Raw genomic sequence first — 23,495 nt, forward strand, 5'->3', positions numbered from 1 at the left:
ATAATATTTTTAATAAGTACAAAAAATGACGTGATAAGAATGTTGGTCGAATCATTATTTGATTTTTTTATCTGCTCATTTTAAATTGTATTTATTTACAATTCATAGCTGGTCAAAGTATTTTCATATTATACATATTTGTCAGTGTTTCTGGCTCACAAAGACGCATTACAATAACAACAATAGTAATGTCGAGTATCACTGACAGTAATTGTGATTGTTTGATAGTAAAGAGAAGTTCACAGATGGACCGGAGACAACAGATGGTCCAGACTGACCCCACTGAACACCATTTATCTTCACACACACACACACACACACACACACACACACACACACACACACACACACACACACACACACACACACACACACACACACACACACACACACACACACACACACACACACACACACACACACACACACACACACACACACACACACACACACACACACACACACACACGTGTGTATGTGTAACAAAGCAGCTTAGAATATAAACAGCTAACAGGCTAACGCTGTGCAGCAGCAGGATCACCTTCCCTCATCGATCAATGATGAATGAATCAATAGAAACCTGATCGGCTGCTGCTGCTCTCAGTCTCAATCACAGACACGACAGCTTCATCAGCTTGAGCTCCTCAATTCAGGGAAAGTTTATATTTCCTCAAAAACATGTTATGTGACAATAACTTAAAAAACATGTTTCAGGCCAACTAGGTTGAGACAACTAAACTACTTAGGTTTAGCTTTTGATACTATAAGTAACTTTTAGTTGCAGTAATGTTTTATCACTACGTCTTATCAAAAAAACAGAGCGTGCTTTTAGAGCTTCATGTGTATGATTTATAGATGCCTCACTGTCTGTTGTGTCAGATATTATTCTCTTTATCAGATAAAGGGAAGTGTTTGCTGCCGTGGAGAGTTTAAAGGTCCGTTGTGACGTAACTGCACTTGTCGGTGGAGTCATCGATACGTTGAATGAAACCTCAGATCTGAGCTGCTGCTCTTCAGCAATGTAACCGTAATCTGAACCAGCAACCTCAAACAACCCCGAACAGCAAGAGATTATGGGTAGGAGGAGAGCCTCTTTGTGTGCTGTCATCTGAACCCTTTAGTCCTCCTCCTCCTCCTCCTCCTCCTCCTCCTCCTCCTCCTCCTCCTCCTCCTCCTCCTCCTCCTCCTCCTCCTCCTCCTCCTCCTCCTCCTCCTCCTCCTCCTCCTCCTCCTCCTCCTCCTCCTCCTCCTCCTCCTCCTCCTCCTCCTCCTCCTCCTCCCGTCTTTGACATCTACCTTAAAGATAAAACTTTGCAGCAAATAAACAAACTAAGAATAACGGTTATCAATATGGTGCAAAGCCAAAAGTCAAATTGATCAGTTAAATATAATTTTCAGTAAAGGTTACATCATGTGTTTACAAAATAAAATAATCCGTTCTGATATAAAGTGTTAATATTATAGATTAGGATCTTACCTAAAGGCTGATTCTTCCTTTGATTGAGACATTGGGGATATACTAAAACATATCATCAGCAAACAGGTGGATAAATTAGTCAATAAGTAAATAAAAAGATAAAAATTGTTTGCAGGCTGGCATGTTTTAGCTGAATACTAATTCACCTCCAGGCTCTGGAATGAGTCTGTTCTACATCCAACCATCACCATCATCATCATCAGTTAGGACGACTCCTTATCAAAATAGAAGAGCCACATTTAGCCGTGAGGTGCGTTTGTTTTATTCATGGCTGCTGGTCGTCTGACAAACAGACAGACATCAGGAGGAAATCTGATCTACAGGTTTCTTTAAATATCCATCAGACTGTTTAATTAGAGACGTCCAACATCCATGAACAGGATGTGACATTCATGTGTTTGACATGAAGACTGGGAGGAAACCACAAACTGGAGGTTTGTGAATTAGTTATTTTAAATATATAACGTTATTTTCAGTGTTGATGGAGCTGCTACAATGTTAGCATAGCTTAGCACCGATTGAACCAAACTCCATTCAGAAAACAAGTATTTTAAAAGTTGTTTGCTCGTCTTGAGGAAAGAACTAACCAAACATGAATTCAGACTTTATACAAATCTGCATTATCTTATTTCAGCTTCTTTTTTATCCATTAATAGTTATATGTTTTAAAATATGTCGTTGTGCGACTTTAACAAAATGAAAGTCTTATTTTTACAGTAAATATTTTTATGAACAAACAGTTACTTCACAGTAAACGTGAACTCATTCAGACATTTTCCTCAAAGAGGGAACGTAAAAGTCCAGAATGTTTGTTCTTCAGGTTCTCAGCAGTAGAACCCCCCCCCTCCTCTCTGATGTCATAGTAACTTGGCATGGACAACATCTCTGTTGTACTGGGAGCTGTGAACCCCCCCCCCCCCCCCCCCATTAATGTGCCGCAAAGCAGCTCTTTCTCTCTGACCAGCAAACTCCTCCTGATCCACCACTCTTCATCCAGAGACTCCAGCAGCAAGAACTTCTACAGCAGCAAGAACTTCTACAGCAGCAAGAACTTCAACAGCAGCAAGAACTTCTACAGCAGCAAGAACTTCAACAGCAGCAAGTACTTCTACAGCAGCAAGTACTTCTACAGCAGCAAGTACTTCTACAGCAGCAAGTACTTCTACAGCAGCAAGTACTTCAACAGCAGCAAGTACTTCTACAGCAGCAAGAACTTCAACAGCAGCAAGTACTTCTACAGCAGCAAGTACTTCTACAGCAGCAAGAACTTCTACAGCAGCAAGTACTTCAACAAGTACTTCAACAAGAAACACCCCAAGTCGAACTTCTCAAAGGTTAAAACTAGTCTTAAAGGAACAGTGTGTAACATTTAGAGAGGTTTATTGGCAGCAATGGAATATAATATTCATAACTATGTTTTAATTAATCAGCGAATAATCACCTGAAATTAATAATATTTTGGTTTTATTAAGCTTAGAAAAGTACATTTATATCTTCATAGGGAGCAGGTTGTCTGCCACTGAGTCGGCCATCTTGCACCACCATGTTTCAACAGGAGCCCACAACGGACAAACTGAACACTGGCTCTAGAGAGACTTTACGGTTTACGTTATCTGAAGGGATGCGTTCAGAAACCAGGTATTAAACGGGTCCCGGTACTGAATAATCGAGTTGACGAAAAGCCAAAACTTCATCAATACATCTGTGAACATGTAAACAAAAGTGAAACCTAATTCAATTGGCTACTGACGCCAAGTTTACAGAAACCCAGAACAAACGATCGGATGAAAGCTTCTTTTATTTTTTGTAAAGTTTCTCTGCTGGCTGAGACAAAGCAGCCAGGGGGACAGAAGACAGGAGGACAAAGGACGTTATGACAGAAGACATGAGGACAGGAGGAATGTCTGTGTTCTTCATTCTTTATAAACTTCAACTCAGAAATATTATTTATTTTATTGGCATTTTGAATTTGTTTGCAGTGAATATTAATGACTTTGTTATATTGTAAACATAACTGCTCTAGAAACAATATTTAGATAGATTTTAAATATAAATACTCGTCCTGGTCTGAATTTATTTGTTTTGAAAATCTTATAAATCTTTTTTAAAAACAATGATTAGAACTCCGAGTATTGATAGGAGTAGCTGCTAGTAGTACAACAATCCTAGAGTACCCGTCTGTCCCTAAAGGGCCACCGTAGTTCTCTAAAGACTTAGAAAGGGGAGGGGCTTAGCTGAGGGTCATGTTGTTACTCTCTGCTGTCAGACACTGTCCCTTTAAGAAAAAGAGCCACAAGAACTTTATCTGAAACCACTTTGACATAAACCGGAACTCAAAGAGTAAATAAACACCACGTTCAGCAAAGAACACATTTCAAGAAGCTACCGAGTTCATCATGATGAAGGAGATGAAGATGATTAGATCAGAGAGGAAACTGTGCAGACAGTCAGACGAGAGGACGGACACAGAGATGCACAGATTCAACAAACGTTGCCTGCCACAAAAAAAAACCCCGGAGGTGAAACTAGATCAACATGAGTCGACTCAAACTACTCAACAACTACTGGATGGAGTCATGGAATGTGATGATTGTTATGTATATTAACAATAATATAGTATCTATAGAGAACGACTCAGAGGTTTAGCACGACTCCTTAGCATCAAAATTAGGAAACTGTGGAAAGAAATATATATTTCTGTCATTTTCCATGTGGTTCCAGTTCCTGCTCGTCTTCATCACATGTGATTATAAACTTTAAGTGAATTTAATTAACTCAGAACGGATTAAAGCTCCATGAATCCATCTGCTCCGTTTAGAGGAAGATATTCTACGTTTAATATTAAATATAAACAAAATCATGGATTTTTGAAGAGTGAGAAGAAATAACATATATTTGTTTGTATAATAAGTCAGTACGAGGGAGAAGGAGACAAGGAGTCAGTACGAGGGAGAAGGAGACAAGGAGTCAGTACGAGGGAGAAGGAGACAGCAGACAAGGAGTCAGTACGAGGGAGAAGGAGACACAGAGAGACAGCAGACAAGGAGTCAGTACGAGGGAGAAGGAGACACAGAGAGACAGCAGACAAGGAGTCAGTACGAGGGAGAAGGAGACACAGAGAGACAGCAGACAAGGAGTCAGTACGAGGGAGAAGGAGACACAGAGAGACAGCAGACAAGGAGTCAGTACGAGGGAGAAGGAGACACAGAGAGACAGCAGACAAGGAGTCAGTACGAGGGAGAAGGAGACACAGAGAGACAGCAGACAAGGAGTCAGTACGAGGGAGAAGGAGACACAGAGAGACAGCAGACAAGGAGTCAGCACGAGGGAGAAGGAGACACAGAGAGACAGCAGACAAGGAGTCAGTACGAGGGAGGAGACACAGGAGACAGCAGACAAGGAGTCAGTACGAGGGAGGAGACACAGGAGACAGCAGACAAGGAGTCAGTACGAGGGAGAAGGAGACAAGGAGTCAGTACGAGGGAGAAGGAGACACAGAGAGACAGCAGACAAGGAGTCAGTACGAGGGAGAAGACACAGAGAGACAGCAGACAAGGAGTCAGTACGAGGGAGAAGGAGACACAGGAGACAGCAGACAAGGAGTCAGTACGAGGGAGAAGGAGACAAGGAGTCAGTACGAGGGAGGAGACACAGAGAGACAGCAGACAAGGAGTCAGTACGAGGGAGAAGAAGACAAGGAGTCAGTACGAGGGAGAAGGAGACACAGAGAGACAGCAGACAATGAGTCAGTACGAGGGAGAAGGAGACACAGGAGACAGTAGACAAGGAGTCAGTACGAGGGAGAAGGAGACAAGGAGTCAGTACGAGGGAGGAGACACAGAGAGACAGCATACAAGGAGTCAGTACGAGGGAGAAGGAGACACAGAGAGACAGCAGACAAGGAGTCAGTACGAGGGAGAAGGAGACACAGAGAGACAGCAGACAAGGAGTCAGCACGAGGGAGAAGGAGACACAGAGAGACAGCAGACAAGGAGTCAGCACGAGGGAGAAGGAGACACAGAGAGACAGCAGACAAGGAGTCAGCACGAGGGAGAAGGAGACACAGAGAGACAGCAGACAAGGAGTCAGCACGAGGGAGAAGGAGACACAGGAGACAGCAGACAAGGAGTCAGTACGAGGGAGAAGGAGACACAGAGAGACAGCAGACAAGGAGTCAGTACAAGGGAGAAGACACAGAGAGACAGCAGACAAGGAGTCAGCACGAGGGAGAAGGAGACACAGAGAGACAGCAGACAAGGAGTCAGCACGAGGGAGAAGGAGACACAGAGAGACAGCAGACAAGGAGTCAGCACGAGGGAGAAGGAGACACAGGAGACAGCAGACAAGGAGTCAGTACGAGGGAGAAGGAGACACAGAGAGACAGCAGACAAGGAGTCAGTACGAGGGAGGAGACACAGAGAGACAGCAGACAAGGAGTCAGCACGAGGGAGGAGACACAGAAGACAGCAGACAAGGAGTCAGTACGAGGGAGAAGGAGACAAGGAGTCAGTACGAGGGAGAAGGAGACACAGAGAGACAGCAGACAAGGAGTCAGTACGAGGGAGAAGACACAGAGAGACAGCAGACAAGGAGTCAGTACGAGGGAGAAGGAGACACAGGAGACAGCAGACAAGGAGTCAGTACGAGGGAGAAGGAGACAAGGAGTCAGTACGAGGGAGGAGACACAGAGAGACAGCAGACAAGGAGTCAGTACGAGGGAGAAGAAGACAAGGAGTCAGTACGAGGGAGAAGGAGACACAGAGAGACAGCAGACAATGAGTCAGTACGAGGGAGAAGGAGACACAGGAGACAGTAGACAAGGAGTCAGTACGAGGGAGAAGGAGACAAGGAGTCAGTACGAGGGAGAAGGAGACACAGAGAGACAGCAGACAAGGAGTCAGTACGAGGGAGAAGACACAGAGAGACAGCAGACAAGGAGTCAGTACGAGGGAGAAGGAGACACAGGAGACAGCAGACAAGGAGTCAGTACGAGGGAGAAGGAGACAAGGAGTCAGTACAAGGGAGGAGACACAGAGAGACAGCAGACAAGGAGTCAGTACGAGGGAGAAGGAGACAAGGAGTCAGTACGAGGGAGAAGGAGACACAGAGAGACAGCAGACAATGAGTCAGTACGAGGGAGAAGGAGACACAGGAGACAGTAGACAAGGAGTCAGTACGAGGGAGGAGACACAGAGAGACAGCATACAAGGAGTCAGTACGAGGGAGAAGGAGACACAGCAGACAAGGAGTCAGTACGAGGGAGGAGACACAGAGACAGCAGACAAGGAGTCAGCACGAGGGAGAAGGAGACACAGAGAGACAGCAGACAAGGAGTCAGCACGAGGGAGAAGGAGACACAGAGAGACAGCAGACAAGGAGTCAGCACGAGGGAGAAGGAGACACAGGAGACAGCAGACAAGGAGTCAGTACGAGGGAGGAGACACAGAGAGACAGCAGACAAGGAGTCAGTACGAGGGAGAAGACACAGAGAGACAGCAGACAAGGAGTCAGCACGAGGGAGAAGGAGACACAGAGAGACAGCAGACAAGGAGTCAGCACGAGGGAGAAGGAGACACAGAGAGACAGCAGACAAGGAGTCAGCACGAGGGAGAAGGAGACACAGGAGACAGCAGACAAGGAGTCAGTACGAGGGAGAAGGAGACACAGAGAGACAGCAGACAAGGAGTCAGTACGAGGGAGGAGACACAGAGAGACAGCAGACAAGGAGTCAGCACGAGGGAGGAGACACAGAAGACAGCAGACAAGGAGTCAGTACGAGGGAGAAGGAGACAGAGACAGCAGACAAGGAGTCAGTACAAGGGAGAAGGAGACACAGAGAGACAGCAGACAAGGAGTCAGTACGAGGGAGAAGGAGACACAGAGAGACAGCAGACAAGGAGTCAGTACGAGGGAGAAGACAGAGACAGCAGACAAGGAGTCAGTACGAGGGAGAAGGAGACACAGAGAGACAGCAGACAAGGAGTCAGTACGAGGGAGAAGGAGACACAGAGAAACAGCAGACAAGGACTCAGTACGAGGGAGAAGACAGAGAGACAGCAGACAAGGAGTCAGTACGAGGGAGAAGGAGACACAGGAGACAGCAGACAAGGAGTCAGTACGAGGGAGAAGGAGACAAGGAGTCAGTACGAGGGAGAAGGAGACACAGAGAGACAGCAGACAAGGAGTCAGTACGAGGGAGGAGACACAGAGAGACAGCAGACAAGGAGTCAGCAAGAGGGAGAAGGAGACACAGAGAGACAGCAGACAAGGAGTCAGCACGAGGGAGAAGGAGACAGCAGACAAGGAGTCAGCACGAGGGAGAAGGAGACACAGAGAGACAGCAGACAAGGAGTCAGCACGAGGGAGAAGGAGACACAGGAGACAGCAGACAAGGAGTCAGTACGAGGGAGAAGGAGACACAGAGAGACAGCAGACAAGGAGTCAGTACGAGGGAGAAGGAGACACAGAGAGACAGCAGACAAGGAGTCAGTACGAGGGAGAAGGAGACACAGAGAGACAGCAGACAAGGAGTCAGTACGAGGGAGAAGGAGACAAGGAGTCAGTACGAGGGAGAAGGAGACACAGAGAGACAGCAGACAAGGAGTCAGTACGAGGGAGAAGGAGACAAGGAGTCAGTACGAGGGAGAAGGAGACAAGGAGTCAGTACGAGGGAGAAGGAGACAAGGAGTCAGTACGAGGGAGAAGGAGACACAGAGAGACAGCAGACAAGGAGTCAGTACGAGGGAGGAGACACAGGAGACAGCAGACAAGGAGTCAGTACGAGGGAGGAGACACAGAGAGACAGCAGACAAGGAGTCAGTACGAGGGAGGAGACACAGAGAGACAAGGAGTCAGTACGAGGGAGGAGACAGAGAGACAAGGAGTCACTACGAGGGAGGAGACACAGAGAGACAGCAGACAAGGAGTCAGTACGAGGGAGAAGGAGACACAGGAGACAGCAGACAAGGAGTCAGTACGAGGGAGAAGGAGACAAGGAGTCAGTACGAGGGAGGAGACACAGAGAGACAGCAGACAAGGAGTCAGTACGAGGGAGAAGGAGACACAGGAGACAGCAGACAAGGAGTCAGTACGAGGGAGGAGACACAGAGAGACAGCAGACAAGGAGTCAGTACGAGGGAGAAGGAGACACAGAGAGACAGCAGACAAGGAGTCAGCACGAGGGAGGAGACACAGAGAGACAGCAGACAAGGAGTCAGTACGAGGGAGGAGACACAGAGAGACAGCAGACAAGGAGTCAGCACGAGGGAGAAGGAGACACAGAGAGACAGCAGACAAGGAGTCAGCACGAGGGAGAAGGAGACACAGAGAGACAGCAGACAAGGAGTCAGCACGAGGGAGAAGGAGACACAGAGAGACAGCAGACAAGGAGTCAGTACGAGGGAGGAGACACAGAGAGACAGGAGACAAGGAGTCAGTACGAGGGAGGAGACACAGAGAGACAGGGAGTCAGTACGAGGGAGAAGACAGAGAGACAGGAGACAAGGAGTCAGTACGAGGGAGGAGACACAGAGAGACAGGAGACAAGGAGTCAGTACGAGGGAGGAGACACAGAGAGACAGGAGACAAGGAGTCAGTACGAGGGAGGAGACACAGAGAGACAGGAGACAAGGAGTCAGTACGAGGGAGGAGGAGACACAGAGAGAGTGAATCAGCAGCAGAAACACAGAAAGAGATCCAGTGGAGGAGAAAAAGGAAAAGTCAGGAGGTTCCTTCAGCAGAACAACAGGAAGTTAGCCACCGAGCATGACTCGGCTTTAAACTGGACTCATTACTGATGAACCACCGAGACTAATGAAGCCTGAGAGGACACAGTGAGGACGGAGAGAAGACACAGTGAGGACGGAGAGAAGACACGGAGAGGACACGGAGAGGACAGAATTAAGGACACGGAGAGGACGGAGTTGAGGACACGGAGAGGATGAAGTTGAGGACAGAGTTGAGGACACAGAGAGGACAGAGTTAAGGACACGGAGAGGACGGAGTTGAGGACAGAGTTGAGGACACAGAGAGGACAAATTTCACGGTTTTGTGTTGCGATCAAAACAACTGTTTTGGGGAATCAGAGCTGGTTTTATTAACGTTTATTATAAATTATAAAATGTCATTGAAGTTTATTGAACGTGGTTCAGACAGAGACTCCAGAATGTTCTAGAACCGTGAGTTCTAGAACCGGTCTACAGAAACACACGGATCCATTGTGATGGAAATAATTCATATTCTCTAAATTACGATTAAAAAAATGTTCCCTAGAGAAAAAGCTTTGTGTTCTTCACTCTTTAGATACATGATGCACCAGGTGAGATGTTCCTCTTCTTTGAGAACAGAACATGTTTGATGAGCTGAGCTCCACCGGTCCACATCCAGCTAGCAGAGGCTCTTCAAGGGTTCCACTGTTCTCTCACTTCTTCTGCTGCATCGTGTCTTCAGTTTCAGTTCTTCCTGGTTCTCTAGTAAAGAACAGGTTTTTCATCTTCTGTTCTGCTGCTGTCAGGGAGAACCAAACAGAACCAACAGACCTGAATACAGAAGACCAGCAGAACTAAAGAGTGGAAAACCAAACAACTATAGAACCAGCAGAACCAACAACTATGGAACCGGCAACACAAGGTCACCAAGAGGCCAGAGAACAAAAGATCTACAGGACAAGACTAAAGGTCTAAAAGGCAGAACCAGCAGAACCAAAGAACTACAAGACACGAAGGAAAACAAAAGGTGAGTAGTTATTGTTCTCTAGCTGCAGAGCAGAACAACTCAAGAGACCGTGGAGCTTAAGATCCCGAGGACAGAACCAGACCGGAGAACTAAACCAGACCAGAGACCCAGAGAACTTAAACAATATTACGAGCCAAAGAATTAAAGAACCCAGATAAAACCAGAGAATCTTTCATGGCGCTCCAGAGACCAGGACCAGCAGAGACCTGGTGAGGAACCCCCTCTGGACTTTAGAGGGAACCCGGTGGAACTGAAGAATGTACATAATGTGGTTAAACCTCTCAGACGTTCCTCACTGAAACACATTTCTGTCTCTTTGACTTCTCAAAAATCAACTGAACTATTTTAATTTTTTTCAGTTTTCATTGTAAAATCAAAATGTTATATTTATCTAAATACTCATATCTTTAAATGTCTTGTTTTCTCTCAACGAACAGTCTCAGACAAGACGTCTGATAATCATCTACAGCCCGAACAAATAAAACAACGTGTCTGATAGAACAACACTCTGCCCTCATGAATATTCATGTAGAGATTAAAAGGTTAAAATAAACAGTAATAAATCAATAAAGCGTTGTCATACATACACACCTGTAGAGATAATACAATGACACCGTCTATCATGTACACAAAGCATTATGGGATATCCACGCACTGTTTAGTGTTTTCAGGGCTGTAACTAACCATCACTGTTATTATTGCTTATTTTATGGATTAATTGTTGAATAAAACATGTTACGATGTCTCACAGCTCGTTTCATCAAACAATGAAACATATTCTTCACTTTTCTTCACATGAGACGAAGAAAAGCTGCAAATCTTCATCTGAGGAACTGGATTCAATGAATGTTTGTTGACTTCAAAGATTCATTTTATTTCCATTAATCAAAGAGTTATTTCATCTTTAATTTCTGTTGTTCTTATTCTATATGATTGTAAATGAATAAATCAATGAAACATCTATTTATTTTGTCTTGACCCTCATTTTCCTTTAAACAGACATTTATTAAAGATAATGTTTCATCATGTTTTGAATGTAGAACATGCGCATGTTCTGAACTCATTTAATATACATTGTATCATAATCTCATGTAGAATCAGATGACCAACATGTGACGTCATGGTGACATGTTCTGGTGGATAAACGATGAGCTGCAGGAGTTCTCGTGGCGCCATCAGAAGCCCGTTAACACTCACTTCTCCTCCACACGCGGTGAACCGGCCGTAGTCTCCGGTCCACCGGTGTGTGAGCGGGTTATACCGTGTCTCGTGTTGACGCGAGTGTTCGTCTGTGTTAGTGGACGTGAACGTGTCACCGGAACAGTTAAAGGAGGGTTTCCGCTGGGGGAGACCGACACTCACCTGCCGGATAGACGGAGCACCAGACGGTGGAAGATGCGGAAATGTGTGAAGTCGCGCTGGTTGAATGAACCCAGCGGGGCGTCGGTGAGGATGTGTTGGGGTCAGATCCCGCCGGACACCGTGTGAGGAGCGAGAGAAGATCACAGTCCAGATACAAACATGAAATACTGAGAACATCCAGCGGAACGGAGCGTCTCTCTGCGGGGGGTCCGCTGCTGCTCTACGGCCTGTCACAGCTGTGCCGAACACTACGGGGTCTCCGGCGTATACGTATCACCTGCACGGGTTCACGAGCTTGTTAGCAGGTGAATCGATACCAAAATAAAAACCGTTGTTATTTTTTTACCGGAGATCCGTCCGTGCAGAGGACGAGCTGCTGCTGCACGAGCTGCTGAATCATCCGCACACGTGCACGCGGACAGCGCTTGCCCGAGGAACAGCTGACACTGACGTCATCTGTCCACAGTAAACATAACCCTTTCATCACCAGACTCCATTAATAAATCAATAAACATCATTTAATCACCGCAGCGATGTTTCATATGAAACAAGGAAGTATTCAGATACAATACTGCATTAAAAGTACATAATTAATTATATATATATATATATATATATATATATATATATATATATATATATATATATATATATATATATATATATATATATATATATATATATATATATATATATATATATATAGAGCCATGAGGGATGTCACTTTAAAATATTGTATCCGTAACTATATGTTTTAATACCAAATTTGAGTGCAGTTAGATTTACACCATGAGCAGAGAAATTGAAATAAAGGTAGAAATCTGTGAATCTGTCCTTTAAAAATGTATTTCAAACACCTGCTGGTAGATTGCAGATGATAGTGAAGTTTGTTCTTTGTTGGGTGAAAATGGCTTGAATAGTACTCGGATGTGTGTATCCTCTAAATGCACTGTAAACACACAGTTTTCAGTGTTTACAGACATTGTTAAGATTGTATATTCTAAATATACCATCTTTGAAACTGAAAGTGAGGTCTAATTGTTACAGTGTAGCACAAATGGGAGTTACACATGCATCTCTAAACTGATAATGAAAAATTGTATGCAAACTAAATGTTTTTATTTTTAATACATTTTTATTAAGATTTGGATATAATGGTGGTTGTTGTTTTTTCCCCTGCAAACATTTTTAGTTTTATTGTTTGAAGTGTTAGCTGGCATGGTAAAGTAGAAAATGCAAAACTCTTAAAAGTGTTCTGTTGAAGAGTTAAAAAGGAGTAAATAGAAAATAAGGTGTTGGGTAAGAATTACACTAAGAGAGTAAATACAAGAGCAAACATGTTTTAACACTGCAGGAGTCAGTTAAACATCAACACTGTATTTGGAGTAATTTCTTAATCAACACTTAGTGTCAAGTAGGTCCAACACTCATGAAGAGTAACTTCATTAGAGTTAATTTTGATTAACACTCAAAAAGACCTCGTGTCAAATGTAAATAACACTACGAGTGTTATTTACATCATAGTGTCAGATTTGAGTAACACTTCTCAGTGTAGTGTAAAATATGAACTCTAACCAGAGTTAAATTGACTCTAAAAATGTAACACTATGTCCAGTGTGACTTTAACACTCTGTAGATAGGGACCATATGTTCACTGACTTAGTGTTCAAATCGACTCTTTCAGTGTTTCATTGACACTGTCGATTTTACTGTGAAGTGATGATGTTTTCTGGTGAATGAATGAGATGAAGGTGTGATGCGAGTGTGTGTCCACTAGAGGGCGGAGTCACATCCTTCATGCTGCTCTGGAGCTTCTTCAACAATAAACTATAATATTCTATACATCATTCAAAATGTGTCTTCTTCTGAGAAAACGTCCCCAAACTCAGACCAGTTAGCTTACAAGTGAAATATTAAATCCGTTGTTAAAGTCTATATATTTGATGTATATTATATTTCTTTATTTCCCTCAGTGTTTGAATTATTTGCTGCATTATTCCCGCTCAGAGACTCAGCAGACAGACTCGTTATGTTCTGAGGAATGACTTTATGAATTATTCGCATCTTACGTTTCATCTCTAAAGTTGTGGACATTTGGCTCCAGGTGAGGACATGTGATCAGGTGACGGTGTGACGGGAGTAACGGGAGTAACCGGAGTAACGGGAGGTCTGACTCCTGCTGCAGACCCGAGTCTCTCTCTGCCGTCTCCGTGTCGCGGACCCTCACGAGGATCTCCTCCTTCTGATGGACACAGAGAGTCTGGAGCGGACACGCGCTGCAGGTGATGGTGGAAACAGGAAGGCGAAGAAGTTGAGCCTGAATACCCATGGAGAGTTTTTCTAACGAGGACCAGGACCAGGACCACCTGGACCAGCACCAGGTGGTCACAGCGGGGGCGGACAGCCAGGGTCCACGCGGTGGTCTCAGCCTCCGCGCGCTGACCGGCTGCGTCCTGTGCGCGCTGATCGTCTCCACCCTGCTGGGGAACACGCTGGTGTGCGCCGCGGTCATCAAGTTCCGCCACCTGCGCTCCAAAGTCACCAACTCGTTCGTGATCTCTCTGGCGGTGTCCGACCTGTTCGTGGCCGTGCTGGTGATGCCCTGGAGGGCGGTGTCCGAGGTCGCCGGCATCTGGCTCTTCGGCCGCTTCTGCGACACGTGGGTCGCATTCGACATCATGTGCTCCACGGCGTCCATCCTCAACCTGTGCATCATCAGCATGGACCGCTACTGGGCCATCTCCAGCCCCTTCAGGTACGAGCGCAAGATGACGCGCAGGTTCGCCTTCCTGATGATCGGGGTCGCGTGGACCCTCTCCATCCTCATCTCCTTCATCCCCGTGCAGCTCAACTGGCACCGGGCGCGCGTGGACAACTCGACGGCGGACGACCCGGAGGACTGCAACGCCAGCCTGAACCGGACCTACGCCATCTCCTCGTCGCTCATAAGCTTCTACATCCCCGTGGTGATCATGGTGGGGACGTACACGCGCATCTTCCGCATCGCGCAAATCCAAATCAGACGGATCTCGTCTTTGGAGAGGGCGGCGGGGCCCCGCGCGCAAAGCCACCGCCACCACCGCGCGTCCACGCAGGACGAGAGCTCGCTGAAGACGTCTTTCAAGAGAGAGACGAAAGTCCTGAAGACCCTGTCCATCATCATGGGCGTGTTCGTCTTCTGCTGGCTGCCGTTCTTCGTACTGAACTGCGTGGTTCCGTTCTGCGACCTGGACTCGGAGGGAGAGCCGCCGTGCGTCAGCGACACCACCTTCAGCATCTTCGTGTGGTTCGGCTGGGCCAACTCGTCCCTGAACCCGGTGATCTACGCCTTCAACGCGGACTTCAGGAAGGCCTTCTCCACCATCCTGGGCTGTAACAAGTACTGCTCCAGCTCCGCGGTGGAGGCGGTGGACTTCAGCAACGAGCTGGTGTCCTATCACCACGACACCACCATGCAGAAGGAGGCCTGCGCCGCGCCGGGCCCCGGGCCGCAGAGACTCATGCAGCCGCCTCCTCCGCCGCACACGAACGGAGACGTGGATCAGGACTTCGACAAGGTCTCCGTTACTTCAGAGGATTCCCGCCACCACAGCAACTTACTGCTGCCCGCCATCCTGCAGTACGAGTGCGAGGCGGAGATTTCTTTAGACATGCTGCCCTTCAGCTCCTCCGGACCCACCGACTGTTATGTTATTCCGGGTCAAATCCAGGACATGTGAGCCCCCCCCCACGAGGCCCTGGAACAATAAACACTCAATATTATGGGTTCGGTTTTATTTCATGTGGGTTCTCCCTCAACGTCAGACGCCATGCCGGGTGAAGCTGCTCCTGTTATTGTGATGAGCAGTTCAACCAAAGTGTGATGGTTCTTCTTATCAGACTGTTTCACTTACAGGATTTTCAATCTGAGAAAACCCAGAAAAACTCAACATTTTAGGTTAAAACTTTTACTTTATATTTGTATTATCATAATTTAATTCATTTTCTTCATCTTCTGACCCTTCACATTCACGTTGGGGCCTCTTTTGGGGTCTCGACCTCCAGATTGGGACCCAGAGATCGAACTGATCTCCAGAGTGTACTTTTCATGTCATGATGCATTTTATAACTTTATGTTGGAAATATTTTTGTCTGAGTTTAAACAAGATCTGGAGTCACAACCATCTGTTATAATACTAATACTAATAATACTAATATTGTATTCCTGTCATGTATTTCTGACTGTTAGAGTTTTAAATGACCGATGATTTTAAAGCATCGACTCTTTTATTATAAAAACTGATTAAAAGTTAAACTCTGATTGATGTTTGACAGTTTAGTTTGACTCAAACTCACAAATACTCACTAGAACACCAAATATAGATTCATCCACCGCTGAAAATAGTCCCAAACAAAAATGACTACTTCCTTCAGTTTGTGTGAGACTTTCAAAGTCATTCTAATATTTAGACTCAAGTTTAAACCAAAAGTATCCGACATGCTGACTTCATGTTTTAATTGTTCGCTGTGTAAAAACAGACTGAAGTCAGTTGGTTGAGTGATGGAGACACTTTGAACCCGTTTGTTTGATGTGACTCACTGAAGCTGCCTTTGATATGTTAAAGATAATTCATAATTACATTAGTTTCAGTGTTTAATTGGCCCTCCAGGTAATTGCAGGACGTTTGGTCGAGAGCTCGTTCACCGAGAATAAAATAAAACATGAAGCTGAAGAGACGAGACAGTCGAGTGTTTGTGTGCATTCAGAATGAATTGTGTTGTGAAGGAGCGGCTGCTGTTTACACTTCCAGACTCCAATACTGATCAGTTCTGCAAAGGTGTAACATGCAACATTTTCATAAAACAAACAGTGCAATAGAAAAATAATCCCTCTCAACTAGAAGTGTGAGGCTTCTATTCTTTCTGCTTGCCAACTTTGAACACTTAGTTTAGACAAAAGGACAAAGCTACATAATATACCTTTAAACCAGGAGACAAGCTCCAGTTCTGAAGAGTGAAGTTAAAGCTGCATTCTCTAGTGTCCACCAGGGGGCGACTGCTCTGGTTGTATAGAAGTCTGAGAAAATGACTCTACTTCTCTCTTGATTTATTACCTCAGTAAACATTGTAAACATGAGTTTATGGTCTCAATCTCTAGTTTCAAGTCTTCTTCAATACAGCATGATGTTCATTTAGTACACTGTAAAATCTAATTAGTTAAAATTACTTAAAAAAAACCATGCAAACCGATTGCCTTGAAAAAAGCAAGTAAAGTAAGGTACTCATTTCATTCAAGTATAAGTATACTTACACTCGAGTTTCAGTAACTAAAAAAAACGAGTGAAGAGTACTTGAAACTTTACTTAAGATGTACTCTTGACTTAGTAAAGCCTACTCAGAATTACTATTTCAAACTAAATAATTTCAAGTGAAATATACTTTGTGTGTATTCCAAGCAACACATTTATTTAAGTCAGGCTAACTTATGTGACATTTACTGCTACTTAATATTTCCCAGTTGTATTTACTTGAACACTAAAATCATTTACTTGGTAAAACCATGCAAACCGATTGCCTTGAAACAACAAAGTTCATGTTACTCGTCTAACTTAAGTATGTCAAACATCCTTTAAACAATAATGAATAACAGGTTCCATTGTCTTCAAACAATCACATTTACACATAATAAATCAAGGTAGTGACACAGTTCAAAGTTCTAGTATATGATTTTTTTATTTTAACATTAGGATTTGGTTCAGATAAAAACATTTAGTAAAATGTACAATTTGATCATCAAATAGACATGTACTGGAGGTTCTATATTTCACAGAGGAACAACTTTTTCACAATAGCAATTTAAAACACCAAATGCTCAGCTATGTTACACTGCTTTGCCAACTCACTGCTATAGGAGTATTGTGAACAATGGAGTCTGCTGGACTGTCTTTTTTTCCCCATCAGCCTACATATGCCAGCATCAAAATCAGTGATGGTACAGTTATCTGCCATCAATACTTGCCAGCTGTAGTATAAATTGGGCTTTATAAAAATAAATGCAATTATAATACTGAAAAAGAAAAATCCAACCCTGATCTTTAACCTAACATACAGTCCTGAAACAACACCGTTAATACTGTAATAGCTATAAAACGTTGTTCATAGACCAAACTTGGTAAAGAACCAACGGGCTGACAACTACAAAGTGGCTTCATTCAGTTAGCAGAACAGTATGAAAGAGAAAGGACTCTGGCATTGGATCACACACTTTTTTAACATACACTGGCACACTGGCAGCCTCTGGACATGACTTGCTGATGAATCCATGGGCTAACTATTTGAAACGAGTGCCTTAATATAGTTAACGTAACAAAAAGCAACTGAATCCAATGCCAAACGTCAACACCTTTATACAGTAATTTACGTTCCAACTATTTTTAAGAGTTTGCAGTTTTGGTGGGAGTTTGTCTTGTGCCAAGCGTCACTCTTTGAATGAAGTTGAAAGTGTTTTTCATGGCTTTAGGGTATTCAGTCCAAGCGTAAAGAAAATGACAACACAAACAAGAGGCAAAGTGCTTGAGGTAGGTTCAGGAGATCACCCATTACAATACCTTCCTCAACAATGGTGGAAGTAGACACTGGGTCAAGGTGGAGTTGATTTGGAGAGAGGGACATCTTCACTGATGTTCGTCAGCACCCCAACAGATACTTGTGCCCAGGCATCATCCCTGTCAGAATCCTGTGTAAGACCAAACAGAAACATTACAACAAGGAAATATAAATTGTCAGTGTCATATGTCCCGTCTACGCTGCCTTCCAGCCTTGCCCATAACGTTTTCCTTTCACACACCTGCATTTAGTAGTTGTATCCACATTAGTGAGCCTAAAACAGTTTTGACCAGTTTACAGATGTCCAGTAAAGAAGATGAAAGAAATTAAGTATTGAAGTCTTCCTCACACTAAATATTCTTTGCCATCCTCGTTAGATTGTATTAGCTAATGTATTCGAGGGAGAGATATGATCTACCTCTTGTGCATTATACAGAAAAGGCAGGGATGAGAGAGGCGATGACATGCAGCGAAGGCCTCCATCCAAATCAACTTCCGGCCGCTGTGGTTGGGACTCAGCCTTGCTGTGATACGTCTTGAGGCATTATGTTTATCTCAGGATCACCTTGAGGGAATTTCTTCAAATTTGGAACAAAGGTCCACTTGGACTCAAGGTCGAAATTTGGTGGTCAAAGATCACAGGTCACCGTGACCTCACAAAACACGTTCTGGCCATAACTCAATAATTCATATGCCAATTATGACAATTTCACACAAATGTCTGGATAAGATGTAACTATGAGAACTTACAAAGCAGGTGTGGTAGAAGTGACTGGGGTCATCACCAAGTAGAACAGGGAGGCCTCTGAGTACGAGGGTGCACATTGCTGTCACATCTGGTTTCTAGAAGTGGATAATTAACAAAAAAAGTTCAAGATTATGTAACATTCAAATCTGACCATACAAATATGTTTGTCAATGTGACAATGAAACAAGTGTCACCAGAATGTTTGTTTGACAGTACGGACTCACCCGTGAATCAATTTGCTGCACAAACTCAGCAGATGTCTCTCCAACACTTCCGTTCTTGGACTTGAAGATTGTGACAAAGTGCGGTGTTGTGTAGTGGTCCACAGCATCAAAAAAGTCATTCTGCAGGTTTGTGGTGGCTCCAGTTAAACCCTGCAAACACCTAGAACACACAGAAAAAAAACAGAGTGACTAAATCGGCTTGGACCAATGTGGACATTTTTGAAAACCATTCTGCAAACAAAAACACCGTCACAATTGTTGACATCACTGCAATTGCCAAATTGAATCAATAGATAGCATACTGCTATTTAGTCACCAGGCTGAGTGACAGGACAAAGTATTGATTGAAAATTGATTTTGATTTAACTTTTGTTACAGCGAGCTAGTCTATTAATTCTAATAAAATTGTAGCATTAACGCTTTGTCAAAAACTGCTCTACCGCTGATTATAACTCCTTAAGCCTAAATATCCTCCAAATTATAGGCTACTGGCATCTCACCTTTAGTGAACCGGCATCCAGCGTTGACGAAGCAGCTCTTTAAGAGCCCTCAGGCAGTTACCGTGAGCACTTCTTCTGAAAAGGACAAAGAATATTTAAGTTAAAAGGAAGTTGTACTTATATGTTGTTATTTAGAGACAAATCCCTTGATAAATGCATGCTTTACCGGCATCACAGGAATAAACATTTGATTTTGTTAAACTAATCTTTTTGACACAGGTCAAAGAAGCTAGCTAAGACCACCAATATCCCTGACAGACAAAAGAAATGACTGGGTCATAACGTATACAAGCCTCCTCGATATAATTGTGGGATTTTTTTGTTTTAAGTTACCATAAAATGGAGATTGAGATGATTTCTCCTTCATTATCAGTCACAGACAGCTTAATGTAGCTGACAGCTCGAGAGGGGGAAGGAAAGGTCGTTAATTTGCGCATTCAGTGAGGCTAAAGATCGGTGTGCGCGCGCAGCTGCAGCTTTTAAGCACTTTCACTGGAATCTATTAACGTTGAATGAAGCCAGTGGCTACTCGCGTCCATGTGAAAAACTATGGGTGTGTTGGAAAGACTGTTACAACGGCACTAGTCATTAAATACACAGACGTAGCATAGTCTAACCTAACTGTTGCGTTCACTCCCGTGATATTATCGTTTCCTTCAACCACGCTTTGCATGATATATAAAAACATGTCCGCTAACGTCATACACCCATCACGTGACGTAAAATAATATAACTAGACCGCTAACGAAACAAACAGTACTGTTAAATAGTCTTCTAGTTGTCTACCTAACGCGGCTGCAAACTGCACGTTTCAACACCACCGTGTTTAACGTCGCTCTCAAAGCACGGTTCATGCTGCATTCACTTGTAACTCGGAATTTCCAAGTTGTAATGTCGTGCGACCTGCGACCAAAATACGTTGGCTGTGTCAACTCGAAGAAAACCGAACAATTAAAATGTACATCGGACTTTCCACTTTCGTTATGGAAAAATTAAAATATGTTTTCAGGCGAACCTGGAGCAGTGGTGGGAACAGCTAGCGTTAGTCTTTAGGCTACCGCTAAAACATGCCTGAACAAGTTTAGCTAAGCTGATGTGCAGTGACTGTTAGCTAAGTCAGCTAGCGTCGGCTAGTTAACAATTAAAATATGTTTGCAGGCGAACCTGGGGCAGTGGTGGAAAAGCTAGTCTTTAGGCTACCGCCAAGACATGCCTGAATAAGTCTAGCTAATAGACGAAATGTGCAGTGAGTGTTAGCTAAGTCAGCTAGCGTCGGCTAGTTAACGATTAGCAAGCGTTAGCTCACGCTAGCTAACATTGGCAGCAGACAGAAACATAAACATTTTACACAGTTACTGTTTGCTTGATGACTTACCTTAATATTCTTCAAAAGACAAAATTAATCTTCACAAAAGCCAAGTGGTTTGTCTTTCTTGCCTCAGCTACCGAGTCCACCGATCCACCATCTTGAGCGCACACATGGACTGAATGTGGGCTTCTGCGCATGCTCAGACCTCAGCCGTTTTTTGTTACTTGAGTGTTTGAAGTTAGCTTAACTCCAAACAAGTAAATAGTTTTTTTCCACCCGCAATTAACGCTGACTTAGTAAAATCTAGTAAGAAGTCATATTTTGGATGACAAAGTAAAGTTAACTAATTAAATGTAAGTCTGGACAACTATTACATTTTACAGTGTACATTATGGTCCATTTAGAGTCAAACAGACCATAAAGCAGGGGATGCTTTAGGGCGGGGCTACACAGTGAGTGACAGGTCTCTACCAGAGACGTATACGGCATCTCTACGTCACTCCTCCTCAGTCCAGATATGGTCACTTCCTGTTCACTGGTTGAGAAAAACCAAGTCGCTGAAATTGAGGCTTCAAAATGTCACAAACCAACGAGAGACGTCATGAAGACTATACGTCCACTTCTTATACACAGTCTGTAGTTTAAATATAGTACATTTTAAGCCTTTGTTCATCGGTTCAGGTCACAGGAACCGTTTGGTAAATGAAACGGCACAATAAGTTCTCATTGTCAGATTCTTTTATTAATTAGTTCCAGGAAGGCTGAAGCTCTCCGTAACAAAGTTCACCTGAAAAACAGGGAAAAGGTCAAAGGTTAGTCATGAACCATCATTGAACAGCTTAAACTTCATCTGCTTCTTTTACCTCATTAGACCTTCCCTCCTGGAGTCTGTCTTGGTGGTGGTGGAGGTTTAGGGTAGAATGGAGAGTACCTAGTGTGGGAAGAGACTACTGCTGCTCGCCGGTAGCCATTTCTGGACTGGATGAGTTTGGACGAGTGAGGCGGAGGAGCCGGCATCCAATAGGTCGGGTCGTAGAATGACGTGTCGGTATTGGCGGCGTACCCGGCACCCTGGGAAGGAGCCTCGGATTCAGGACCAACAATGAACCGGTTTAGCTCATAACCTGGTGACCAGTCTGAGGCCACAATAGGAGTTCCAGGGAGAGAGTGGAACAGACCAGGATCAGATCCACCACTGAAGCCCTTCGTAGCGTAGGGATATCTGGAGTCTGGAGGGACAGAATGAGTTGGGAAGAAACTTCAGCATCCAACACATGGTCAAAGTACTGATTATTATAATAATTAGTGGTTTAAGTTTGCATTTTAACCTGAAAGCCTTTTCAAGACACAAATTCTCTTGTTATTCTGCTTCTAGAGAACTTTAAGCCTGAAGATCCGTCATCATTTATTTTATATCGGAGCCAAGTCTGTTCTCAGGAAGTTAAAGTGAACCTCACCTCTTTCAGCAGGAAAACAAACTCCACCACTAAACAGCAGCAGACAGATCCAAGAAACCCTGAGAGAGAGACGGAACAAACCAGTTCATTCTGTGAACAGTTCACTTGAAGGATGGTGGTCTTTGTCGTATTAACCCCTTCAGCTCACCTTAGAGACGGTCCAGACACCATGTTTGACTTGCCGCAGCAACTGGTCCACAGCAGCTCGTGGCGGTTCATAGACTGAAGCTCTGTGCTGTGAACTCAATGAGGCTCCTCTGGTCTTTTATACTGATGCTCCACATGCTCTCTGCTCTAATTAGAGTCATTGAGAACACCCGAGTCCAGAAGAGAGGCTTCACGTGTTATAGTCTGAAAAGTAACTTGAAGCTCTCAGATAAATGTAGTGGAGTAAAAAGAGATGTAGGACACACATTTATAGACCCGACAAGAGCAAGACATGTAGAAATAAAGAGGCAATATCAGAGAAATACATCAAATACAGATCAACATATACTGAAGTTAGTCAGGTCAAGTCTAAAGAGGCTCTTAAAAGTCTCCTCAGATTCAAGAAGAGAATTTACTTTAAAGGAAAAGTTCCTCAAATATGTTGATTCACTTTCTTTGAAGAGTTTGATGAGAAGTACGTTTGGAGACTCTAGGAACCTCAAGTAATCCTTCATTCTGGTGGGGTAATAGATTACTATGAGACCCTTAACATATGATGGTGTTCAACCAGTTAGGGCTGCGTAGGTGAAGAGAAGGATTTTAAATTACATTCTGGATTTTGCAGCATTACAGAGCAGCTAACACAGGAGTAACATGGGTCTTTGTTTTGTCTTTGGAAGTTGTGGAAGATGAACTCACATGTTTTACTTCAGTAAAAGTACCAATACTATAGTGTAGAAATACTTTGTACTTAAAGGTGCAGTGTGTGGGATCTGGCGCCATCGAGTGGTGAAGAGCAAGACGAGGACAAAAACATCAGCTGTTGCAGATATTAGTTCTTGAACCATCAGAGGTGTTTTGTAGCAGCCACTAATATTTAGATCACATGACTCTCATCCTGCAGCACACAAACACACACACACACACACTCACACAAACACACACGTTCTCTG

General features: G+C 44.0%; 2 protein-coding genes and 1 long non-coding RNA gene across 4 annotated transcripts in view; 1 reads left to right on the top strand and 2 right to left on the bottom strand.

Annotated features, from left to right (window-relative positions):
- Positions 1-11,991, bottom strand: part of LOC142938361 (uncharacterized) — a 36,432-nt gene extending 24,441 nt beyond the window's left edge. For both annotated transcript variants that reach the window (XM_076081664.1, XM_076081663.1), the window contains exon 1: positions 11,573-11,991. The gene's annotated coding sequence lies outside the window, so the exon portion shown is untranslated. The remainder of the gene's footprint in view (positions 1-11,572) is intronic.
- Positions 11,992-13,899: 1,908 nt separating this feature from the next.
- On the top strand, positions 13,900-15,291 carry LOC142938360 (D(5)-like dopamine receptor). The gene has a single exon (XM_076081661.1). The coding sequence runs from the start codon at positions 13,900-13,902 to the stop codon at positions 15,289-15,291; it is 1,392 nt and encodes a 463-aa protein (XP_075937776.1).
- Positions 15,292-18,173: 2,882 nt separating this feature from the next.
- On the bottom strand, positions 18,174-19,272 carry LOC142938350 (uncharacterized). The gene is made up of 3 exons (XR_012949560.1): positions 19,130-19,272; positions 18,908-19,000; positions 18,174-18,287 (listed from the first exon to the last, which is right to left on the bottom strand). It is a non-coding gene; the product is annotated as an uncharacterized LOC142938350 (long non-coding RNA).
- Between the last annotated feature and the right edge of the window lie 4,223 nt (positions 19,273-23,495).

Source organism: Anarhichas minor, unplaced genomic scaffold, assembly GCF_050575085.1.
Source record: "Anarhichas minor isolate MPS153535 unplaced genomic scaffold, ASM5057508v1 ptg000084l, whole genome shotgun sequence".
In the NCBI taxonomy this organism is placed as follows: domain Eukaryota; kingdom Metazoa; phylum Chordata; class Actinopteri; order Perciformes; family Anarhichadidae; genus Anarhichas; species Anarhichas minor.

What these genes read in the sequence shown, in the direction of transcription:
- LOC142938360 (XM_076081661.1), top strand. Translation starts at nt 13,900, where the DNA reads ATGGAGAGTTTTTCTAACGAGGACCAGGACCAGGACCACCTGGACCAG.